We start from the raw sequence: 21,484 nt of genomic DNA, 5'->3' as shown, positions 1-21,484 counted from the left end.
AACCAACAGCATTAAAATATGGCTAATAGGGTAGGAGCCCACTGTGGGACAATGCCCTCCCAGCGTGGGTGAAGATTCTTATCTAGGTCATTTCAAGAATTCTCCAGGTAATCCTCTCCTTTCTTTGGTTCCTCTAGATGGTGGAGCCTTCTTTCCGCCGGTAGGTCTCAGTGAGGGAACGAGGTTGGAAAGAAGAAAAGAATCTCTCTATGTGGAGCTCAAGAGAGGTTTCGAAAAGCAAGCACCAACTGGAAGGTCAGAAAGTTGAAGCTTTTCTAGGCATTTTCCTGTGCTCTAGCAGTGAGCTCCTGGAGACAGGAGCAAGCACACGCCATCAGGAGAGGAAATGAAAGACCAGCACAAAGGGGAGCTGGCCAAAGCCAGGCCCCACATTACATTTTCCCTTCTAATAACTTACAGAAGCCGGGGGCCGAGTAATAAGTTTCCCATCAGAGCAGCCAGCACATCCCCTGGATGGGCTGCATCCGCCCCAGCTCGCCTCTCCTCTCATGCTCTCCAAATTGTTTAACCACATGTTGGAACCATCCTGGAGTCTGGCCCCTGTGCCAGGGCCATGAATCTTCCGCTTCTCTCCTTGAGGGGCCTGGGAGGAATAACTCTGTGGGAACAGATGGGCTGACTTCCCAGGCAGTGAATTTGCAGTACAAATGCTTTTTAAAGGCCCTCTCCTGTGGGCAGGCTCACATGCCCTTTCCCTCACTTGCCATTCCAGACTTAGATCCCTGGAAGCTCTGCAAAAAATCCTGGGGGCAGGGGAGGGTAAAGACATAGATTCAGATCTGAAAGGGTCTTTAGAGGTTGTATAATCTTATCTCATTTTACTGTGGAGGAGCCTAGAGACCAGGGTGAAGAGGAGGAAAGGACTTGCTCAAGGTCACACAGGAAATAAATTGGGTCATCTGACTGCCACTTTCACTATTCTTATTACTATCTGGCTCAAATTATTATCATAAGATCATAGACTGGGCCTAAAGGGGGTCTCAGGGACCCTCTAGTCAGACCCATCAGTGTTGCTAATCAGTCATTTTCAGTGGTGTCTGATTCTTCATGACCCCTTTAGGTGTTTTCTTAGCAAAGAAGGTCTTCCTTCCCCAGCTCATTTTACAGATAAGTAAACTGAGGCAAACAAGGTTAAGTGACTTGCCCGGGGTTGTAGGCTGGATTTGAACTCAGGAGTCAGGCCTGACACCAGGCCTGGCACTCTACCCATTGCACCACCTAGCTGCCCACTAATTTTATAGATGTGGAAACTGAGGTCCAGGGAAGTGACATGACATCCGCAGGTGATCAGTGGCAGAAGTGGGATTCTTAGTAATAAACTAAAGAAGATACAACCTTATACACCTGTCATGAAACGAAATTCTATTTTTAAAAACTTTTTTTCATCGCTACCCTCTTTTACATCATGCGTATGTAACAGGCGATACCTAGTCCCTTTCAGCTCTTCAATCATAGGACTCTATAGTCCTTTCCTCCAAAGTATATGGGCTTGGTGGGAGGGGAGACAGTGCTAATGGGAGAGAAGCCACCAAGAAGTCTGAGCCCAGCTGGGGCTGCCTTTCTCTCCAGAAAGGTGAGAAGATTCCAACTGCTGCCTTGTTTGGTTTTCTCAGCAAGACCCAAAGGAGTGGAGGCCCGCTACTCATGTCTGGATGCTCATGTGGCTTTTCTGACACGTAGATGAGATTGGGGGGGATTCCCTGACTGGAGCACTGTGGGTTAGCAAAACTGACTTTGATGGGAACTGGAATTCATTTCTACTGTAGTGTCATCATCACTTTCCCCCCCTTAAAGTCACAGTGGAAAGAGTTTGTCATCAAGAAACCCAGGTTCAAATTCAGGTTGTGACATGAGCTATGGGACCTTAGGTAATTACTAGTGTCTCCCTTCCCCAATGACCTCACTATTTTTCTGAATTATTCTCATCCTATTTATTAGGTCTTTCTTTATGTATGTTCTTGTTTTGCACCTCCCCCCACCCCCTTCCAATGGAAACTTGTGGGTAAGGATCGGACCACTCACTGCATTTGAATGGAAAACATCCAGTACAATGTCTAGTATGCAGTAGGTGTATAATAATAAATACTTGTTGATGGATGGGCAAGTCATATCAGTTCTCTGGGCCTCAGTTTCCTTACCTGGAGAATCTGGATAATCATCCTTGGCCTGCCTCCCTCTGGGTTTGTGGTCAGGCAAGCACTTCCTCTTGTAAACCTTAGCAGGCAGGGATGGGAGGGACACTCTCTCCACCCTCTATGTAGGCCAAGGCCATGGTTGCAGGGTAGCTACCCAAGACTCAGCCCAATGGCCCCCCCCTTCCAGGGGGTATCCTGCAGGGGGCCAGCCATACCATTAATCTTGTTTTAAGGGCTCCAAATGGGCCTGGGAGTCTAGCTGAGAGACACTCTAGCAAAGACCAGTGCACTGAAGTCCATGCCATCAGGGACAGGGCCCAACCTTCTCAGTTTACAACAAGCAGACCCTGAAAAGTCATTAAAGCATATTTGCTGCTTCCCTGGGAGAGAAGCTCATTCCACAGCAGCAAGAGAGGGTTGCTGACTTCATGGATTCTTCCCCTATATAAGGTTGTGTGCCTAGAGGGCAGCACAGGACAGTGGGATCTATTGGGGTCCTGGAAAGACCTGGGTTCAAATTCTGTCTCTGACACTTACTAGATATGTGACTGGGCTAGTAGCTTCATTTCTCTAAGCCTCAATTTTCCACATCTGTAAAATGGACCTGAAAATACTTATAGTACCTATGTATCTCACTAGGTTGGCATAAAGCTTACAGGCAATAATATATGGAAAGTGCTTTGCAAACCTTAAAGTCCTTTAGAAATATCAGTTGTAATTATTCCTGCTGTAGAATTTAGAGCTGAAGGAGACTTAAGCTGACAAGTTTAAAGACGTGCTTGCTGATGCATTGATTGGGTCTCAGGCAGAGTTTGGGGATGACCTCAAATCTCCTCCCAGATATAAGTTTCTGTTAGTGTTGGCCCGGCAGCAGACCATGTGCACGTCTGGTGTCTTTGAACCAGGCTGGCCAAATCTGGAGCTTCCCAGGACCAGGCAGGTGTCTGGCAATGACTTTGGCCAAAGGAGTTGCAATCTGTACCTGTGAGGGGAGACCTGGTGTGGATGAAACCACGGGCTGGTGGAATGTTGGAGTCAACACAGAAAGAACTCCGTCTTTGGCTGAAAAAATAACCTCAATTCTGATTCTGCTCCATCATTGCCACAGATCGGGATGGTCTGAGTCCCCCTGGGGCCAGACAAGGAATCCTGGGAACAACTTCTGACCTCCTAATGATAAAAAACCACACCAAAAAGTGCTAAAGCAAAGGCTTCATCCTCCTGGGCCCTGGCTATATCAATACCAAGAAAGAAAATGGGCTGGGCTGCGTCAGGGCCAGGGGAAGTGGAGGAAACTGTCAGCAGTGCTGCACTGTTTAGACAATCCTAGCTACGAGGGATTTTTGAGATTCTCTGGCATTACCTAGAAGGAAGGACAGAGAAGAAGTCCCAGGGCATTGAGCAACATGGGACTAAGGGGTAAGTACTGGCCCAAGAGTAAGAGGTCTAGGGTTCAACACTGGCCTCTATCACCTTGGGCAGGTCATGTTAGTCTCTAGGCCTCAGTTTCTCCACCAGTAAAGTAAAAGGGGTTGGAGTGGGTAGGTCCCTTCTAGCTTTAAATCTATGATTTTCTAGAAATGGACCAATCTTTATAAAGCTGATTTCATGAAACTGAATCATCTCTCCATCCCCAGATCTATAAAGGGTTGTCTTTGCCTTTCTTGAGTCAGGGGTTGGAATGACTAGTTGTGTGAGTATGGGTATGTCACAACCCAGCAGAGCCTCAGTTTCCCCACAATAAGTACACTGCTACTCTTTGGTGGGGGAGGCAGGTTGACAAACCTTAAACTATCTTCCAAATACAAGGATTTATTCCCAGTCAATTGTATTTTTGAAGATGGGAGGAGCAAAGGCCCCCTCAGGAGAACGGAGGGAGGCTGTCTAGGGATGGGGCCAAGGGGACTCTCAGGGTTGCTGGCTTGAGCACCTTACCTGTCACTGTACACTGACCGCTCAAAGACCTGCACGGTCTTTTGGCCTTGCAAGAGGCTCTCTGGGTAGGGGGCCAACTGGATTCGAAGCCGGCTCAAGAAAGAAAATGTCTGGAAGGTGTAGGACCACCTTGTGGGCTGTTGGTACATCATATCCAGTAAGTTTCCCCCACTCTGGAGAGGGCTGGCCTGGAGGGAAATGAAAGGGGAAGGGAAGTTAACATGGCATGGTATATTATCCTCCTCACCTCTGAAGCTCATCTGGAAACCAATGGAATTACAAATGTATCATCTCCTTGGAAAGAAGCAGTCTCCAAGGGAAAAGGATACTTGGCCCTCAGATATCACAGTAATTGCTTTTGTCTAGGGTTAGACCCTGTAGATTTTTGCCCAGGAGGAGACAATTACCTCCTTGGAGTTCTGCGATACTGGGATGGGCTGACTTGTTTCAGAGGCCCAGGGTTCTACCGCAGGAGAGGAAGTCTCTAGGCAGAGGCTGGCTGAGCACTAGTCCAGTTTGACATCCAGGGAATTCTATTTCACTTCAGCACTGAAATCCCCTCAGAATGACTCCAATATGTCTTTCCAGACTTACCCAGGGACAGCATGGGGCCAGGGGAGAAGGCACTGGCTTTGGACTCAGGAAGACTCAGGACTCTACAGTTTAGCAAAATCAGTTCTCTTGCTGATCCTGAATCTTTTGATTTCTACACAGGCCAGCCATCTTTCCCTCCCCCAGCTCATGAATGCTTTTCCTCCTTACTTCTCAGCCTCCTTAAAGGCTCCCTAACTTCCCTCGGCAAGAAGGATGAAGATGAGGAGGGAGATGCTGCTGCATGTCTCAATATTCCTTTAAGGTCTACCAAGCCCTTTGAGGGCATTGTCTCATTTCACCCTCATGGAAGCCAGGGAGATCGGCACCATTATTCCTGCCATGTCCCATATGAAGCAACTGGACTTGAGCTGAAACGGAAGTTCTTTTCTGATCTCTGCTGGTTGGTGGTTTTTTCCTTCTCAAACCACCTGGTATTTACCCCTCAGTTTAAATGTTGTATTCTCCCAGTACAATCTAAGCTTCTTGAGAACCAGGTCTAGTTTTCCTTTTTGTCTTTGCATCCCCAGGATTTGCTGTCTCCCTAACAATAATGTTCATTCACATCTATGTGACTTAGAAAGCACTTTCCCTGGGAGGTGGAGGTGAGGAAGGAGTACATTCTAGGCATGGAAATACAAGGCAGATAACAAGAAGGTCAGTGTTCTCGGAGGGATAGCTAGATGGTGCACTGGATAGGTGCCCAGCTTGGAGTCACGAAGCCTCCTCTTCTGCAGTTCAAGTCTGATATCAGATATTTACTAGTGTGACCCTGGGCAAGTCACTTAACCCTGTTTCCCTCAGTTTTCTCATCTGTAAAATGAGCTGGAGAAAGAAATGGCTAACCACTCTGGTATCTTTGCCAAGAAAACCTTAAATGGGGTCATAGAGAGTCAAACACAATTGAGAAACAACATTAAAGCTACAGTTTGACTGGAATATGTAAAGCAATATCATCGTAAGTCTGGAAAGGCAGGCTGGAGCCTCATGGTGAAGGACTTGAATGCATAACAGAGAGGCTATAGGAAGCCACTGGAACTTCTTGAGTAGGAGAGTTACATGGTCAGCTTTGTACTTTAGGAGTATCCATTTGGCATCTGGATAGAATGTGGAGAGGCAAGAGTGCAGAGGCTGAGAGACCAATCAAGAGGACCCTCCTTCAGGACAGAGGTGAGAATGGCATGGACATGGTAAGGTATTGGCCATGTGAGCAGAAGGAAAGGGAGAGATGGGAGAGATGTCATGGACAAAAATTGGGCACTAGTTGGATATGAAGTTCAGGGAGAGCAGAGAATTAAGGATGACCCTGAGGTTGGACACCTGGGTAAAGTATAGGGACTTAACAGATGAGAAGTTCTGTATTAGAAGTTCTGTATTAGATGGTAAGGTTGAGATAAGACATCTAGCTCTAAACATCCAACAGGCAGTTGGTGGCGTGAGCTCATGACAGAGACTACTGTTGGATTTGGGGTTTTCAGGGCCATTTGTGCAAAAATGGTAACTGCCAATGAGGCAATAGATGCAAAATGCTTTCCAACCATAAAGCATCGTATAAAGTTATTATTGTTGTCACTGGTGGTGGTTTGTGACTAAACCATGGGACTGATGAGATCATCAAGAACAAACACAGAGAGAGAGGAGGACCCAGGGCAGAGACTTTGGAGGAACCCATATGAAGGGGTCCCTATTTGGATGAGGAACCAGAAAAAGTTCCTGAAGAGAATCCAGGCAGGGACAAGGAGAACCAAGTGACAAGAAAACCCAAAGAGAGAATATCCAGGAGGGGAGAGTTAGACTGGTCCATGTGTCAGATATGTGGGAGAAGTTATGAAGGAGGAGGGCAGAGAAAGACCAGGTGATCTTGGCAATTCAGAACACCAGAAACCATAGAATGGTCAGTTTCATGAGATCAGAATCCAGATTACCTGGGTTTGAGAAATAAAGGGAGTGGAGGGGAGGAGTATGGATGGATTTTTTTCTAGGAATGAAAAGGGTAGGAGAGGTATAGGACAATAGCCTGAGGGCCAAGTGAGAGGTTTGTTTATGTGTTTTTAAGAATGGGAGAAACTGGGGCATAGTTGTAAAAATTAGGTAAAGAACCATTATTTAGGGAGATATTAAAACTTGGAGGAGGATGAATATAAAGGTAAGCTGCCAGGAGGCTCAAGGGTTCAAGCAGGGATGTTGGCCTTGGCAAGAAAGGCCACCTCTCATCACCTTATACCTGGCAGACTGGCTAATGTAACAGAAAAGAAAAATGAAAAATTTTGTGGAAGATGTGGGAAAATTGGGACACTAATGCACTGTTGGTGGAGTTGTGAATTGATCCAACCATTCTGGAAAACAATTTGGAACTATGCTCAAAAGACAATCAAACTGTGCATACCCTTTGACCCAGAAATACCAAGAGATCATAAAAAGGGGGAAAGGACCCACACTTACAAAAATATTTATAGCAGCTCTTTTTGTGGTGGCCAAGAATTAGAAACTGAAGGGAATGGCTGAACAAATTGTGGTATATGAATATAATGGAATACTATTGTGCTGTAAGAAATGACAAGCAGGATGATTTCAGAAAAACCTGGAAAGACTTCCATGAACTGATGCTGAGTGAAGTGAGCAGAACCAGGAGAACACTGTACACAGTAATAGCAAAACTGTGTGATGATCAACGATGAATAACTTAGCTCTTCTCAGTAATACAATGATCTAAATTTCAAAAGACTTGTGATGCAAAATGCTACTATATCCAGAGAAAGAACTGACAGAGTCTGCATGCAGACTGAAGAATACTATTTTCACTTTCTTTATTTTTTGTAGTTTTTACCTTTTCTTCTGTTTTTTCTTTTACAACATGACTGATATGGAAATGTTTCACATGACTGCACATATATAACCCATATCAAATGGCTTACCATTTTAGGAAGAGGGGAGGGAAAGGAATTCCTTCATTGGAACTCAACATTTTATTAAAAAAATGAATGTTAAAATTTTTCTTTATGTGTAATTGGAAAATAATGCTATTTAAAAGGAAAAAAAGAGCCACCTCTTCACTGGATTGGAGCAAAGGAGCAGAGAACAGGGGATGATGCCAAGGAGTTTGAGGTTTGAGGGAGAGAGATCTCTGAGATAGATCTTTATTTTCCCAGTAAAATATGAGACAATGTCTTGCCGAGAGGGACAGGGCAGAGTGTGGTGTGGGAGGCTTGAGGAGAAAAGAAACTGCTTTAAATAGCTGCAATGGAGAATCCCTAAATTAGAGAAGAATTCTTTTAATTCCCTGACCCAGAGAGCCCAGTTGAGATTCCATGACATAAACTTGTCCTGGACTGAGTTAGCATGGCTGTGCAACTGCTTCTAGCATGCTTCAGCAGCATAAGGGAACTGGCAATAAGGTGGATGACAGAAATAAGCATTTATTTATTTCTTATCGACCACACTTGAAGTGGTTACCCATGGAGTCAAGAACAGAATGGGAAGACGGTGAAACCCAAGACAGCTTAGGAGTGAAGGTGGCAGAACAGGAAGAATGAGCCACAGAAAAGAGAATTATGGATGATCAGATAAAGGAATATTAGAATTTTTGATCACAGAAATAAAACACCTGTGAGTGATGGTGAAATCAAGGATTTCACCATCCGTATATATGGCTGCAGGGGAGGTGGAGGCAGCAATGTCAGCGTAGAAGGGGGACAGATGATGATGTGGAGCAAGGAGTATGACCTATGCCTCCAGTGTGTGTGTGTGTGTGTGTGTGTGTGTGTGTGTGTGTGTGTGTGTGTGTGTGTGTGTGTGTGTGTGTGTGTGTGTGTGTGTGTAATACTAATCTCTCTCTCTCTCTCTCTCTCTCTCTCTCTCTCTCTCTCTCTGTCTCTCTCTCTCCCCCCAGGAGCAGGGATGAGAGAAGGTGGGTGAGGAGGATGACCTGACCTCTGGGTATGAAGCCAGTTCTCCCAGAGTACCAGAACACAGAAGGAGTGAAGGAGGAAACAGTCTAAATGATCCAATGATCAAAGAGGGTAGTGTTGGCTGAGGCCTTGGGAAGACAGAGATCAGCAATGGTCACAACACAGCTGCAGCCTTCCCCTCAGCAGCCCCCAGCCTTCCCTTCAGTCCCGCACAGCTCTGCATTCCTGCTCCAAGAGGCAGTGGGAAGGAGCTAGCCACAGAATAGCTATGGAGTACCTTTTGGCTGAGTTCTCTTTTATGTACTAGGGAAGACGATCCATTTGGCCAGGTCTCTGGGGTCTTCCTCATTCACAGCTGAGCTCCTGCAGGCAGCAGCTACTATGTGAGTCCTCAGCTGTGTCTTGGAGTGGCAGCTCTGGAGTCTGGAGCTCAGGTGTGTGGCCCGGTAAGATCCAGCCACCAGTCATGCTTAGTCTTGGCTCAGTGGTTATGGAGAGCTTGGACTTTGCTGCACTGAGCCACCCAATGGCTGTGGATGCCAGGCCAGGAGGGCACGGGGGCCTCTGTCCTGACTCCCCTGGCTCCTCATCTCCTGGTAATCTGATATTCTTCCCTTTCCATCCTCTCCTCCAGATCAGTTCTTCCTCAGAACTGCTGTTACCACTGCCACTGCCGCTGCCGCTGCCGCTGCCGCTGCCGCTGCTGCTGCCGCTGCCGCTGCTGCTGCCGCTGCCGCTGCTGTTACCACTGCTCCCTCACATTATTTTTGTTCCCATCACCAAGTTCTGCATGATGTCTATTCTATAGCTACCAGCCCACAATGCCCCCTGCTCACTGGTTGGTGCTCAGAGGGCAGAGCAGCCCAATCTGTGCTCCCTCCACAAGATCACTCTAGTCACTCCTTGAGTTGGGAACTGAGCTCCCCGCCCACTAGCCCAGGGCCACTGGCCAATCTTCAGGCACCTTCTCTGCAAGTTTATGATGAGCTCAACTTTCCTGGGCAACAGCTGCCCATTCCTCTGCTTTGGGGCATTCCTTACAATCCACTCTTTCACCTCTGGCCTCTGAGGGCTCTTCTTGCCACTGGGCTGACTTTGCTCTTTGGCTGCCTCCTGATGAATCAGCTGGTCCCCAAGGTCCCATGAGAATATAATGAACAGAAAAGCATTTACTAAGTACTTACTATGTAGGAAGCAGTGTGTTGAGAGAGGCAGTGTGAGAGTGGACAGGGCATGGGACTTACAGTCAGAAAGGTCTAGGTTCATCTGTGTGACCCTGAGAAAATCATCAAATGTCTCCATGACTCAGTATCCTCATCTGTACAATGAGGGAGGTGGGCCTGATGAAATCTAAGGTCCCTCCCATCTCTAAATCTCTGATCCTAAGCATCCAGAAAAGTTGCTAGGACCTACTCTGAGGGAGTTCACATCTTAATGGGGCCAATATATGTAGGAGGATTCAGCATTAAGTCAATGGAAAGTCCCAGTTGTACTTATAGTTCAGCAGAGAGTATCAGTGCAGGCCACTGGAACCTAGGAGAGCAAAGGCTGCTGGGAAAGGGTTAGGGTCCCAAAGCTCCAGCAGAGGCAAGGATGGTGAAGAGAGTGGGCATCTAAGACCTGGTGGGAACTAGACAGAGGAGGTTGGAATAGGAAAAAGAAGAGTTCCCCATGCCTATTCCTGTTGATCTTGTAGAAATCCAGTGGTAGGGGAAGAAAGATCCCAAATATGTCCATACTCTGGCATTGTGTCTCCCGCAACTGGAATTCAGATTCTGCCTCTGCTCCCTGAGGTTCAGATGCTGAACTTTCTCACCTTCTTTTGCCTGGAGTTAGACCACTCTGTGCCCCTCTTGGGACACTGTCCATTTTCTTTTAAAAAAAAATTATTTGCTTGTTTTTAGCTTTCAACATTCACTTCTTTAAGATTTTGAGTTCTAAATTTTCTCCCTCTCCCTCTGCTCTCCCCTCCCTAAGACAGTACATACTCTGATATAGGTTCTACATGTATGATCATATGAAACATATTTCCACATTAGTCATGTTGTAAAGAAGGATTAGAACCAGAGGGAAAAACCACAAGAAAGAAGAAACAAAAAAAATGTCTGCTTTGATCTGCACTCACACTCCAGCGTTCTTTCTCTGGAGGTGGATAGCATTTTCCATCATGAGTCTTTTGGAATTGTCTCAGTTCATTTCATTGGTGAGAAGAGCTAAGTGTATCAAAGTTGATTATTGCACAAAGTTGTTGTTACTGTGTACAATGTTTTCCTGGTTCTGCTTACTTGACTCAGCATCAGTTCATGTAAGGCTTTCCAGGTTTTTCTGAAGTCTACCTGCTCATCATTTCTTATGGAACAAGAGTACTCTATTACATTCATATTCCCCAACTTGTTCAACCATTCCCCAGCTGATGACTATCCCCTCAATTTCCGATTCTTGGCCACCACAAAAGATTTTTGTACATGTGGGTCCTCTTTCCATTTTTATGATCTCTTGGGGATATAACACTATTTTCTTATTAGAACATAATAAGAGTTCCTTGATGGCAGAGACCGTTTTCTTGTTTACCTTTTTTGGAATTCTTACCATACAGCATAGTGCTTGGCACATGGCAAACCCTCAACAAATGCTTTGTCATTCATTCATTCATTCACACATTCATTCTTTCATTCGTTAACAGAAGGCAGGTGCTCATTCCTGGCCAACTAGTATGAGAAGTTATACGATGGGCTGGGCATTCAGATTTTTCCAAAAAAAAGAATCAGCAGGTGCTGAACATGGAGAGCACCAGATAACATCACACACAAAGAAATTCATTATTTGAACATACAGAAAATAGCCATCTGAAACAGATGAGGAATTTGGGAAACTGGTCACAAGCCTGGCTAATCCAGAAGCTAATCTAGCGGCCGGGAGGGCATTTGAATGACCCGGGCACCTGCTGGAGCTTTCACTCTAGCAAAAATAGTGCTGCTAGTAATGTTCTGACTTGTGTTGGCAATAGTCACCTTTTAAAAAGCTGAGGACATTTCTGGATCCCCCTCCCAGCCAGTCCATGAGGAAATAAGGTTTCTCCCTCCCTTCCAAACCCCGACCTAGGTCAGAACATCACTCAGGTGACCCAACAGCACCACCCTATGGTAATCAAAGAGTATATACTGATCCTTAATATGCTATGAATCAGCATTACAGAGATGCCCAAGGCTTCCAAACATACCCACTGAAACCAGAGAGAAACAGTGGTGGGCTATTCTATCCAGTCCAAAGCTGCATAGAGACAATCAGAAATTAACTGAGATGAGAAGAAATATCACAACAGGGAAGTCTAGGTAAATAATCTTGAAATCCACCAGCCTTGGAAGAGGGGTCTCACCAAGGAAAATATGAATTAACGGAACACTAAGCACAATGAAGACATACTATGGATTAACAGAAGCCCAAGAGGTAAACAAAGAGAAGAAGAGTCATTTCATAACAAGTTTAAGTAAAGCCTCAGATGGAAAAAAGTGACCTGGCCACAAGGACTCTAAGAATGGTCAGAAAAAATGAAGGAAAGATAGTCATGGAGAGATGGCAGTATGTTATACTAAGGGGAGTCTCATCCAAAACAAAGTATGCACGTGTGCACACGTGTGTGTATGTGTGCATGCGCACACGCGCATGCGTGTGTGTGTGTATGTTTGAGGGAGTGGGAAAGACTAAGCAACCTTGTGCTTGGCCAGAGACAGATCATCATCAAGACAATGCAGCAGCACTCAGGCATCTCCATTTGAAGCACAGCAGGAGACAGAGCCAGAGAAGCACTCACACGGCTTATTAGCCCTGGCAACTAGGTGCCACAGCAGACAGACAACTAGACTTGGAGTCAGAAAGTTCTGAGTTCAAATCCTACCTCAGACACTTATTAGCTGGCTGAGCCTAGGTAAGTCACTTAATTTCCTCAGTTTCCTCACGTATAAAGTAGGTACAATAATAGCATCCTCCCTTGTTGTGATAATGAATGAACATTTGTAAAGTGCTTTGTAAACCTTAAAGCAGCTGGAGACATGCTAGCTACTCTTACCCATTAGACTTAGAGAGCAAGGACTGTTTTTTGCCTTTCTTATATCCCTAGCACTTAGCACAATACCTGGCACAGAGTAGGTGACCCACCTTTAGGATTACATGAGTCAAATTAATTTTTAATTCTTTCTTCAAAAGTCTTTTATTTCTTTTTAGCAATGCAAGGATGTAAGACAATTCCAAAAGACACATGATGGAAATGCTATCCACCTCCAGAAAAACAACTGTGGAGTCAGAAGGGAGGGGAAGGGGAAGAAAATTCAGAACTTAAACTCTTATGGAAGTGAATATTGAAAACTAAGAATGAATTAAATAATAAAGAATGTCTTGAAGAACTGCAACTGTTGCCTAAAAAAAAGTCCTTTATTGAATATAATTTTGTAACACGGTGGTCAGTAAGGAAAAGTCCCACACTTCTGCTTTCCACATTTATTTGTTTTTTGAATAGTTTTGAATCAGTTTTTGTAAAAGTGCTATGGCTAGCATAAATAAATTCCTTTCTGTTCCTGGTCAGTAATTGCCAGAGATCTATCATTACTCGCTTTTCTACAAAATTTTTCTACAAAAAATGAGAAAACATACATAAACTTAGGGGATGGAGTTAAAGTCATCCTTAGAGATTTTTCAATAAAAGAGAAGAACAAATCAATGTATTTGTTTTAATATTAATATTAATTTATTATATTAATATTAATTTAATATAAATATTTAAAAAAGAAAATAAAGTAAAAAAAAACCACCCAGCTCAATAACAAGTATAAATTCTGAAAATCAAAGAAGAGACTTATAAAAATAAAAAGCAAAAAATAATTGAATTGATAAATAAAACAAAATACTGGATTTTTAAAGAAAAGTTTGATTTAAAAATGAAAGAGAAAAATAAAATTATATCAAAAATTTTTTAAATTCACAAATGAAGATAAAATGAAGGAAATGAAAAGAAACTATCTTTTCCAATTACATGCCAACAAAATGGATAACTTATTTGATTAGAAAAACAAAAACTACCCCAATTATTAGAATAAGAAATAGATTATTCAAATAATTCAATGTCAGACAAACAAACTGAATAAGCCATAGGAAAATCCTTACAACCATATGGATTTATAAGTGAATTCTATCAAATGTTCAGAGAACAACTAACAATCAATGGTTAAAATAGAAAAAGGAGAAATTCTTACAAACTCTTTTTATGATGCAAATATGATCCTGACACCTAAATCATAAAGAGAAAAAAAGAGAAAGAAAACTATAGATTAACATCCTGAATGAATAGTGAGACAGAAATATCAAACAGGATATTAACAAAGAGATTTCAACAGCACAGTAAAAAAAAAGGTTTTAGACTGTGACCGGGTTGGTTTTATACTAAAGATGCAGGATTGGTTCAATGTAAGGAAAAATTAAACATAACAGATCATATTAAAACCAAAAAATAAAAAGTGCATGATTACGCTGATAGAGTCTGAGAAGGCTTTTGACAAAACCTTGTTCCTACTTCCGTTTCAACAAAAACAGCGTAAAGCAGTATAGGAATACATAGTCCCTTCTTTAATTTAGGAAGTATTACCCTTGAAGCACATGAGTCAGTATTATACATCATGAAGAAAGTCTTTCCAATAAAGTCAGGGGTAAAGCAAGGATATCTTATCACTAGAAATGCTAGTGAAAGCAGTAAGAGAAGAAAAAGAAACAGAGAATAGACACAGGCAAAGAGGAAACTATTGCTTCTTGCAGGTACAATATGATGGCCTATCTAGTGAACCCTAAAGAATCAACTAAAATAACTGAAACAGCATGAGCAAAAGTTGCCAGATAGAAAATAGATTAACATAAATCACCAGCATTTCTGAATTCTACAAAGAAAATCCAGCAAGAAGAGTTAGAGAAAAATCCATTCAAAATAACTGCCAAATATATAAAACATTTGGGTGTCAATCTACTTTATGAATGCAACTACTAAACATTATTTATGGAAATAAAGACATCCAAATAAATAAAGAAATATTACTTGCTCAAAGTAGGCCATTCCAAAATAATTAAAATAACAATATTACTTAAACGAACAACTATGAATTGGGAGAATGTTCTTGACCAAAGAAAGGATAGTAAGGATCACCACTGATAAAAGGAATACTTTTAAATTCACAAAACTGAAGAGTTTTTGTACAAACTAAAGCAATGTAGTCAGAAAGGAAACTATTAACTGGCTTAAAAATATCTCAGCAAATTTTGATGACAAAAGTCTCATATCCAAGAAACATGTGGAATTGATACAAATATGAAGAACTATTCTCTAATAGATGAAGAGTCAAAGGGTAAGAACAGTCAGTCTATCAGCCAGAATACAAACAATGCTCCAAGCAGTTTGCAAGAGAAATGAAAATGAAAATCAACTGTGCACTTTTCATATCACACCTTAAGTAAATTTGTCCAGGATCACACCACTAGTAAGTGTTCAAAGAGTCTGAAGCAGGGTTTAAATTCAGTCTTCTTGATCCCAATTCTATCACTCTCTACTGTATCACCTAACTGTATCTGAAGGAAAAATGACCAGTGTTGGAGGGGCTTTGAAAAGACAGGCACACTAATATGTTTACAGAGCTGTGTATTCATCCAATCATTCTGATTCTGTCAAAGTGTTCAGAATCTATTAATATAATCATGTTTTTAAAAATGATTTTTGGTATTAATATAGTTATAGTTATAGTTTCCTTATATTTAATCAACCCTACATTTCTGATAGAACACCACCTGTCATATTGTAAAATCTTAATATGCTTTTAATATTTTGTTGCAATCTATTTTGGTCACTTCATTTGGGATATTTTTCTACAGTTTTCTCTCCTTTTCTCTCCACAACATAGCCTCTGACCCACGAACAGGATTGTTGGGTCTATACCCCCAATATCAAAACACAAAAATATTTGAAGCTTTTTGCGTGCGTGCATGTGTGTGTGTGTGTGTGTGTGTGTGTGTGTGTGTGTGTGTGTGTGTGTGTGTGTGTTGTAAGAACTGGAAGCTAAAGGGACCTATCAACTGGGGAATGGTTGACCAAATAATGGTATATGAAGGTGATGGAGTACTTTTATACTGTAAGAAATGATGAAGGAGATGATTTTAGAAAAACCTGGGAACACTTGAGTGAATTAATGTGAAGCTAAGTGAGCAAAACCAAGAGAAATATTTATTTACACTAACAACAATGCTGTAAAGATAAAGAAAGACTTAGGAACTCTAATGAACATAATGACTGGCCATAATTTCAAAGGCCACAAGTCAAAACATGTTACCCATCCTCAGAGAGAGAACTGATGGACTCTGAGTAACGACTGAGGCACATTTTCTTGTCTTTCTTTTCTTTTCTCCTCTTCCTTTTTCTCCTCCTCCTCCTCCTTCTGACCAATGTGGGAATTTGTTTTGCTACACATATCTGTAATGGATTTTGTTTTCTTACTTCTCAGTAGAGGTGGGAGGGAGAGAATTTAGAACCAAAAGTAAAATCAAGTTGAATTAAAAATAGGGGGAAAGGACCCAAATAGGTACAAAAATATTTATAGCAGTGATCTTTGTTGGAGCAAAGAACAAAAGACCAAAAGGATGACCATTGATCATAGACTGGCTAAATCAGTGTTGATATCTGAATGTATGGAACGCTATCACGCCGTAAGAAATGACAAAAGGAATGGATTGAGAGAACCTGGGGAAAACTGTACATACTCATACATACAGTGATTTACCTAATGACTAAAAACATTACAAGGGTAGCCAGGTGGACCAGTGAATAGCGTACTGGGCCTGGAGGCAGGAAGACTTATCTTCCTGAGTTCACATCTTCCCTCAGACACTTACTAGCTGCGTGACCCTGGGGAAGTCACTTTACCCTGTTTGCCTCATGGCAAAGCATTCCAGCATTTTTGCCAGAAAAACCACAAACAGAGTCATGAAGGGTTGGATATAACTAAAAGGGTTGAACAATAACAAAAAGTCATAAAGAAAAACAATTTTGAAAGACTTAAGAACTCAACGCAATGAGCAACTACAACTGTAGAGGACAAACTGATGAAGCCTGCTAGCCGCCTCCTGGGGGAGAAGCGATGGACTGGAAGAGCCAAATGCAACATATGCTTTCTGAGATGGCCAACGTGTGGACTTGTTTGACTTGATAAAGCTTTCTTGTAACAATAGTCATTTGCAATTTTAGAGTGGGATGACAGGTATAGCAGTATCGTTATCACAACCACATTCCTATCACATTGAAGTAATTTTTTAAAATATGGAGGAGAGTTCAAAGGGAGACACAGACAGGTTGGCCACCTTTGAAGCCAATACATTGAGCTGATTATATCCTCACATAACCAAGATGTATGTAATAGAGATTCGTGGTTCATAAACTGTTTCCTTTATCCGTTCTTTATATCTGGAAAGGTTTGTGTTTCCTGGTGTTTGTCAAGTTCAAATGACAAAAAAATAAAAACAATCTTAAAAAGCAAGCGTAGGATGGGGAAAGGATGGGTAGATTGAATTATTTGAAAATAATAACTTTCAAAAATAAGGAGATAGTCTCATTATACACGGCCTTCATTAAACCGTACCTAGCATATTGTTTTCAGGTCTTAACACTTGAATAATTTAAAAACTTATTGGAGAATGGCTGAGTATAATGGAATACTATTGTTCTATAAGAAATGATGAGCCCACGAACTTCAGAAAGGGATATGAACGGATGCTGAGTGAAATGAGCAGAACCAGGACGACACTGTACACAGTAACAGCCACACTGGGCAATGACTGACTTCGACAGACTTCACTCTTCTCAGCAATGCCAAGATCTAAGACAACTCCAAAAGATCCACAATGGAAAAGGCTATGCAAATCCAGAGAAAGAATTCTGGAGTCTGAATGCAGATGGAGGCATAATATTTGCTCTCCTTGTTTTTGTGGTTTTCTTTCGTTTCTTTTTTGTTATAATTCATCCCATTACTTTTAATTCTTCTTTACATCATGACTAATGTGAAAATATGTTTAATATGAATGTATAAGTAGAGCCTATATCAGATTGCACATCATCTCAGGGTAGGGGAAAGAGAGGGAAGGGGAGAAAATTTAAAACAAAATCTTATGGACATGAATGTTGAAAATTTAAAATACATGAATTTTTTTAAAAGAATGACATTGATAAGCCATAGAGTGCCCAGAAGAGGTACATGGCATATGAAGATCAGTTAGAGGAAGTGGGCTGAAAAAGAGATGAGTGGGGCGATGATAGCAGCCTTATGGAAGAGGGAGTAGACTTACTCCATTTGGCTCCAGACCACTGACCCACGCCACGAGCAGTGAGTGAAAGTTGCAGAGAGGTCAATTTAGGTTTGATGTCATGAAAACTTGGTCACAATGAGAGCTGTCCAAAAGCAAAATGGCTTCCGTTGAGAGGCAATGGATTTCTCCTCCTCAGCAGTTTCCAAGCAGAGGCAAGATAAAAGCTTTTGGAGGGATTCCTTTCCTGCATGGATTGGATAAGTGGACTAGGTTGTCCCTTCCAGGTCTCAAATTCTGTTATTCTGTAAGTTCAAGGTCAAGGTCCTTTGTACCAGCTAAAATGCCTCTCAAATTCTCCTCCTCCCTGGTGGGGCACTGAAGTTGGTTATGTGAGGATACAAGACACAAAGGGTATTTATTACCCCGCTTGTAGAAAGCTCAAGCATAGTAGCAGGTCAGTCTACTCCCTCACCCACCACCCTTGCTGCCAGAGCTCCAGCACTTTGCACTTACTGTTGGTGCGCCAACAGCCTGGATGTTCTGCCATGTTGTTATTGGTTCGGCAGTTACATGCCACTCTGGGAAGGTTTTCAGGAGTAACTTCACAAAAGTGGATTTCCCCACAGCTGTAAAAGAAATGACATTAAAAAAAATTATTCTTTTCATTCTCAGAATGTATCTCTCCCTTCTACTCCACCCTATATAGTGGTAAAAACAAAACAAAACACCAAAACCTTTACAATATACATGGTCAAACAAAACAAATTTGTGAATTGGTCATGTTCAAAAATATATGGGCAGCTAGGTGGCATAGTGGATAGAGTGCCAGGTCTGGAGTTGAGTAGACCTGAGTTCAAATCTGGCCTTAGATACTTCCTAGCTGTGTGAAGCACTTTCCCTCTGATACCTCATTTGATCCTCACACACTCAGGGAGGGAGGCACTATTATTTGCTTCTTATTCAGATGAAACTGAGGCCCAGAGTAACATGTCCATGAACAATGATAAACAAGGATACACAACTTACATCTAATGCTGGGAGATGCTACAAGTGTGAACTCTGTAATCATCAAGGATAATTTTAGTTGTTGTTCTCAGTTGTCATTTTTTTCAGTTGTGTTTGATTCTTTGTGACCCCATTTGGGGTTTCCTTGGCAGAGATACTGGAATGGTTTGCCATTTCCTTCTCTAGATCATTTCACAGATGAGGAAACTGAGGCAAAGAGAGTTAAGTGACTTGCCCAGTGTCACACAGCTAGTATCTGAGACTGGATTTGAACTCATGCTCTCCGAAGTCCAGGGCTGGTACTCTATCCACTGCCCATTAGGCAAGAGTTGGGAGGGGCTCTCACACCTTGATGATCTTAAGAGACCAATGGAAAGAGGAATACACTGGGGAAGGGCAAGGAATGGTAGGGAAAATTACCTCACAAAATTAAAGTGTGCAATTAAACATCTCTACAAAGGAGAAGAAGAGGGAGGGAGGAAGCAGTTGACAGTACAATCTCATTCGCATCTTGATGGAACAGTACACACATACACACACACACATATAGATACACAGACACACAAACAGTTGAGTATGAAACTACATCTCATTTGATGGGGAAATAGGAGGGAAAGGGAAGAAGGCAATTAGAAGGAATGCAGATTAATTAGAGGAAGAGCTAGATAGTCCAGTGGACAGAAGACTCATCTTTGTCAGTTCAAATCCACCCTTAGACACCTACTAGCTGTGTAACCCTGGGCAAGTCACTTAAGCCTGTTTGCCTCTGTTTCCTCTTCTGTACAATGAGCTGGAGAAGGAAATGGGAAAGCACTCCAGTATCTTTGCCAAGAAAACCTCAAATGGGGTCATGAAGAGTCAGATAAAAACCAAAATGACTGAACAATAATGGTAGCAGATTAAGGGAAGGATTAGTTCTAAGCAAAACATACTCTAAGTAAGGATATACAACACTATTTGTAACTCTTTTTAAGATGGCAAAGTGGGAATCTCAGGGGAGGCACAAACTGGGGAATGGCTAAACAAATATGACATATAAAGGTCATGGAAAACCACTGTGATGTGAGAAATGATGGAGATAGTTACGGAGAAATCTGGGGAAACTTGTCTGAACTTACAGTAAAGTGAGCAAAACTAGAAGCAAAATGTCCACAATGACAACCCTACAGTCAAGACAAAGGACTGTGAAAGACTTAGGAAAGCTGGTCAGTGCAATTACTAATGGAGAGGACCAAGCATGAAGCAAGCCACCCACCTCTTGACAGAAGGGTGACGTTCTCAGAGTGCAGAAGGAGGGGTGTGTACAGTGGGAGTGTGTGTGTGTGTGTGTGTGTGTGTGTTTAGCATGGACACAAGGGTGGAAATTTGCTTTGCTCGACTACACAGGACTGTAATAGGGAATCTGCTTTTCCTTTGTTCTCAACTGGGGGAGAGGGGTGTGGATTAGTGTGAGAAGAAAAGAAGGTGAATTTTTTTGCTGATTGAATAAAATAAAAATAACTTAAAAGAATAGGGAAGTTTGGAAGAGGAGAGGACTTGATGAGGAAAGGTAATGAGTTCCACTTTGAACATGTTCAGTTGGAGATGTCTATGGGACATCTAGTTCAAGATGTCCAAAAGGCAGTTGGTGACATGATCCTGGTTAGGATTGGATTCATTGATCTGGGAATCAACTTCCTGATGGTAATTAAACTCATGGAAGCTGATGGAATCATCAAGCAAGATATTATAGAGGGAGAAGAAAAGCAGAAGAGAGCCTTGAGGAATCCCCATGGCAAAGGGGTACAATCTGGATGAAGAATTACCAAAGTGACTGAGAAGCTGTCACAGGTAGGAGACAGCAATGTCAAGAACATCTAGAGGAGAGAATGTTCAGCAGAAGAGGGAGATCAGTGATGTCACAGGTGGCAGAGAGCTTAGGAAGGGCAAGCACTGAGGAAAGGCCATTAGATGTGGCAAGTCATGGCATCATGGATGCCTTTCACAGCTCTGACTTGGGAGGCAGGTAGAGAGGCTGGAGACCATTCCACTATTTCCCTAAAGCTGCAGCTGAAGAACACACCAGTAATTAGAAGAGGCCAAGAACTGGGCGAAGTGCATCAGCATCTAGGCTTGCAACCTTCTGTTTCCCTTGGCTGCTATAAAGAGCTCACCCCCAGGAGCCAAATGAGGGCTGGGACCTGGGACTTTATCTCCCCGGCCAAAGGTAGAGTTAGTGATTACAACCACTCTCCCGGGGAAAAGTTTGTCTTACCTTATGTATGCTTTGTATTAAATAACTTGTGTCTACATGGGCTCCCCATCGGTAGCAATGTATAAGGTAGACACTGTTTCCTTTCTGTCTGTATCCCTGGTGTAGCGCCAAGCCTTCCACACAACTAGATGTTTGTTAAATTCAAATGCCAAGTCAGACCTAAGATGGGAGGGCAGCGCCACAGGTAGGCTGTCTGAAAGAGCTCTGGAGGACACAGTGAAGACAATGGGACAAAGTCATAGTAAAAGCTAATGCCATCTTAGGCACACTGGGGGGCCCAGGACTAGGGAGAGACGAGTCTGCTTTTCTGG

General features: G+C 42.5%; 1 protein-coding gene and 1 long non-coding RNA gene across 5 annotated transcripts in view; one reads left to right on the top strand and one right to left on the bottom strand.

Annotated features, from left to right (window-relative positions):
* The window catches only part of DGUOK (deoxyguanosine kinase), a 37,069-nt gene that overhangs the window by 14,445 nt on the left and 1,140 nt on the right, over window positions 1–21,484 (bottom strand). For 3 of the 4 annotated variants that reach the window (XM_072640278.1, XM_072640354.1, XM_072640430.1), the window contains exons 2-3: window positions 18,428–18,540; window positions 4,092–4,279 (exon numbers count right to left, since the gene is read on the bottom strand). In XM_072640278.1, the coding sequence (XP_072496379.1) occupies window positions 4,092–4,279; window positions 18,428–18,540 (301 nt within the window). Of the gene's footprint in view, window positions 1–4,091; window positions 4,280–18,427; window positions 18,541–21,173; window positions 21,470–21,484 lie in introns of those variants that run through there. The other variant, XM_072640510.1, reaches the window with a different exon arrangement.
* LOC140525098 (uncharacterized) lies at window positions 6,352–12,987 on the top strand. Its single transcript, XR_011973935.1, has 3 exons — window positions 6,352–6,576; window positions 8,572–12,515; window positions 12,812–12,987. It is a non-coding gene; the product is annotated as an uncharacterized lncRNA (long non-coding RNA).

The sequence above is a fragment of the Notamacropus eugenii genome, chromosome 1 (assembly GCF_028372415.1).
Source record: "Notamacropus eugenii isolate mMacEug1 chromosome 1, mMacEug1.pri_v2, whole genome shotgun sequence".
Classification (NCBI taxonomy): domain Eukaryota; kingdom Metazoa; phylum Chordata; class Mammalia; order Diprotodontia; family Macropodidae; genus Notamacropus; species Notamacropus eugenii.
The sequence above is the reverse complement of the archived record's forward strand: the minus strand, read 5'-3'. Positions and strand labels throughout refer to the sequence as shown.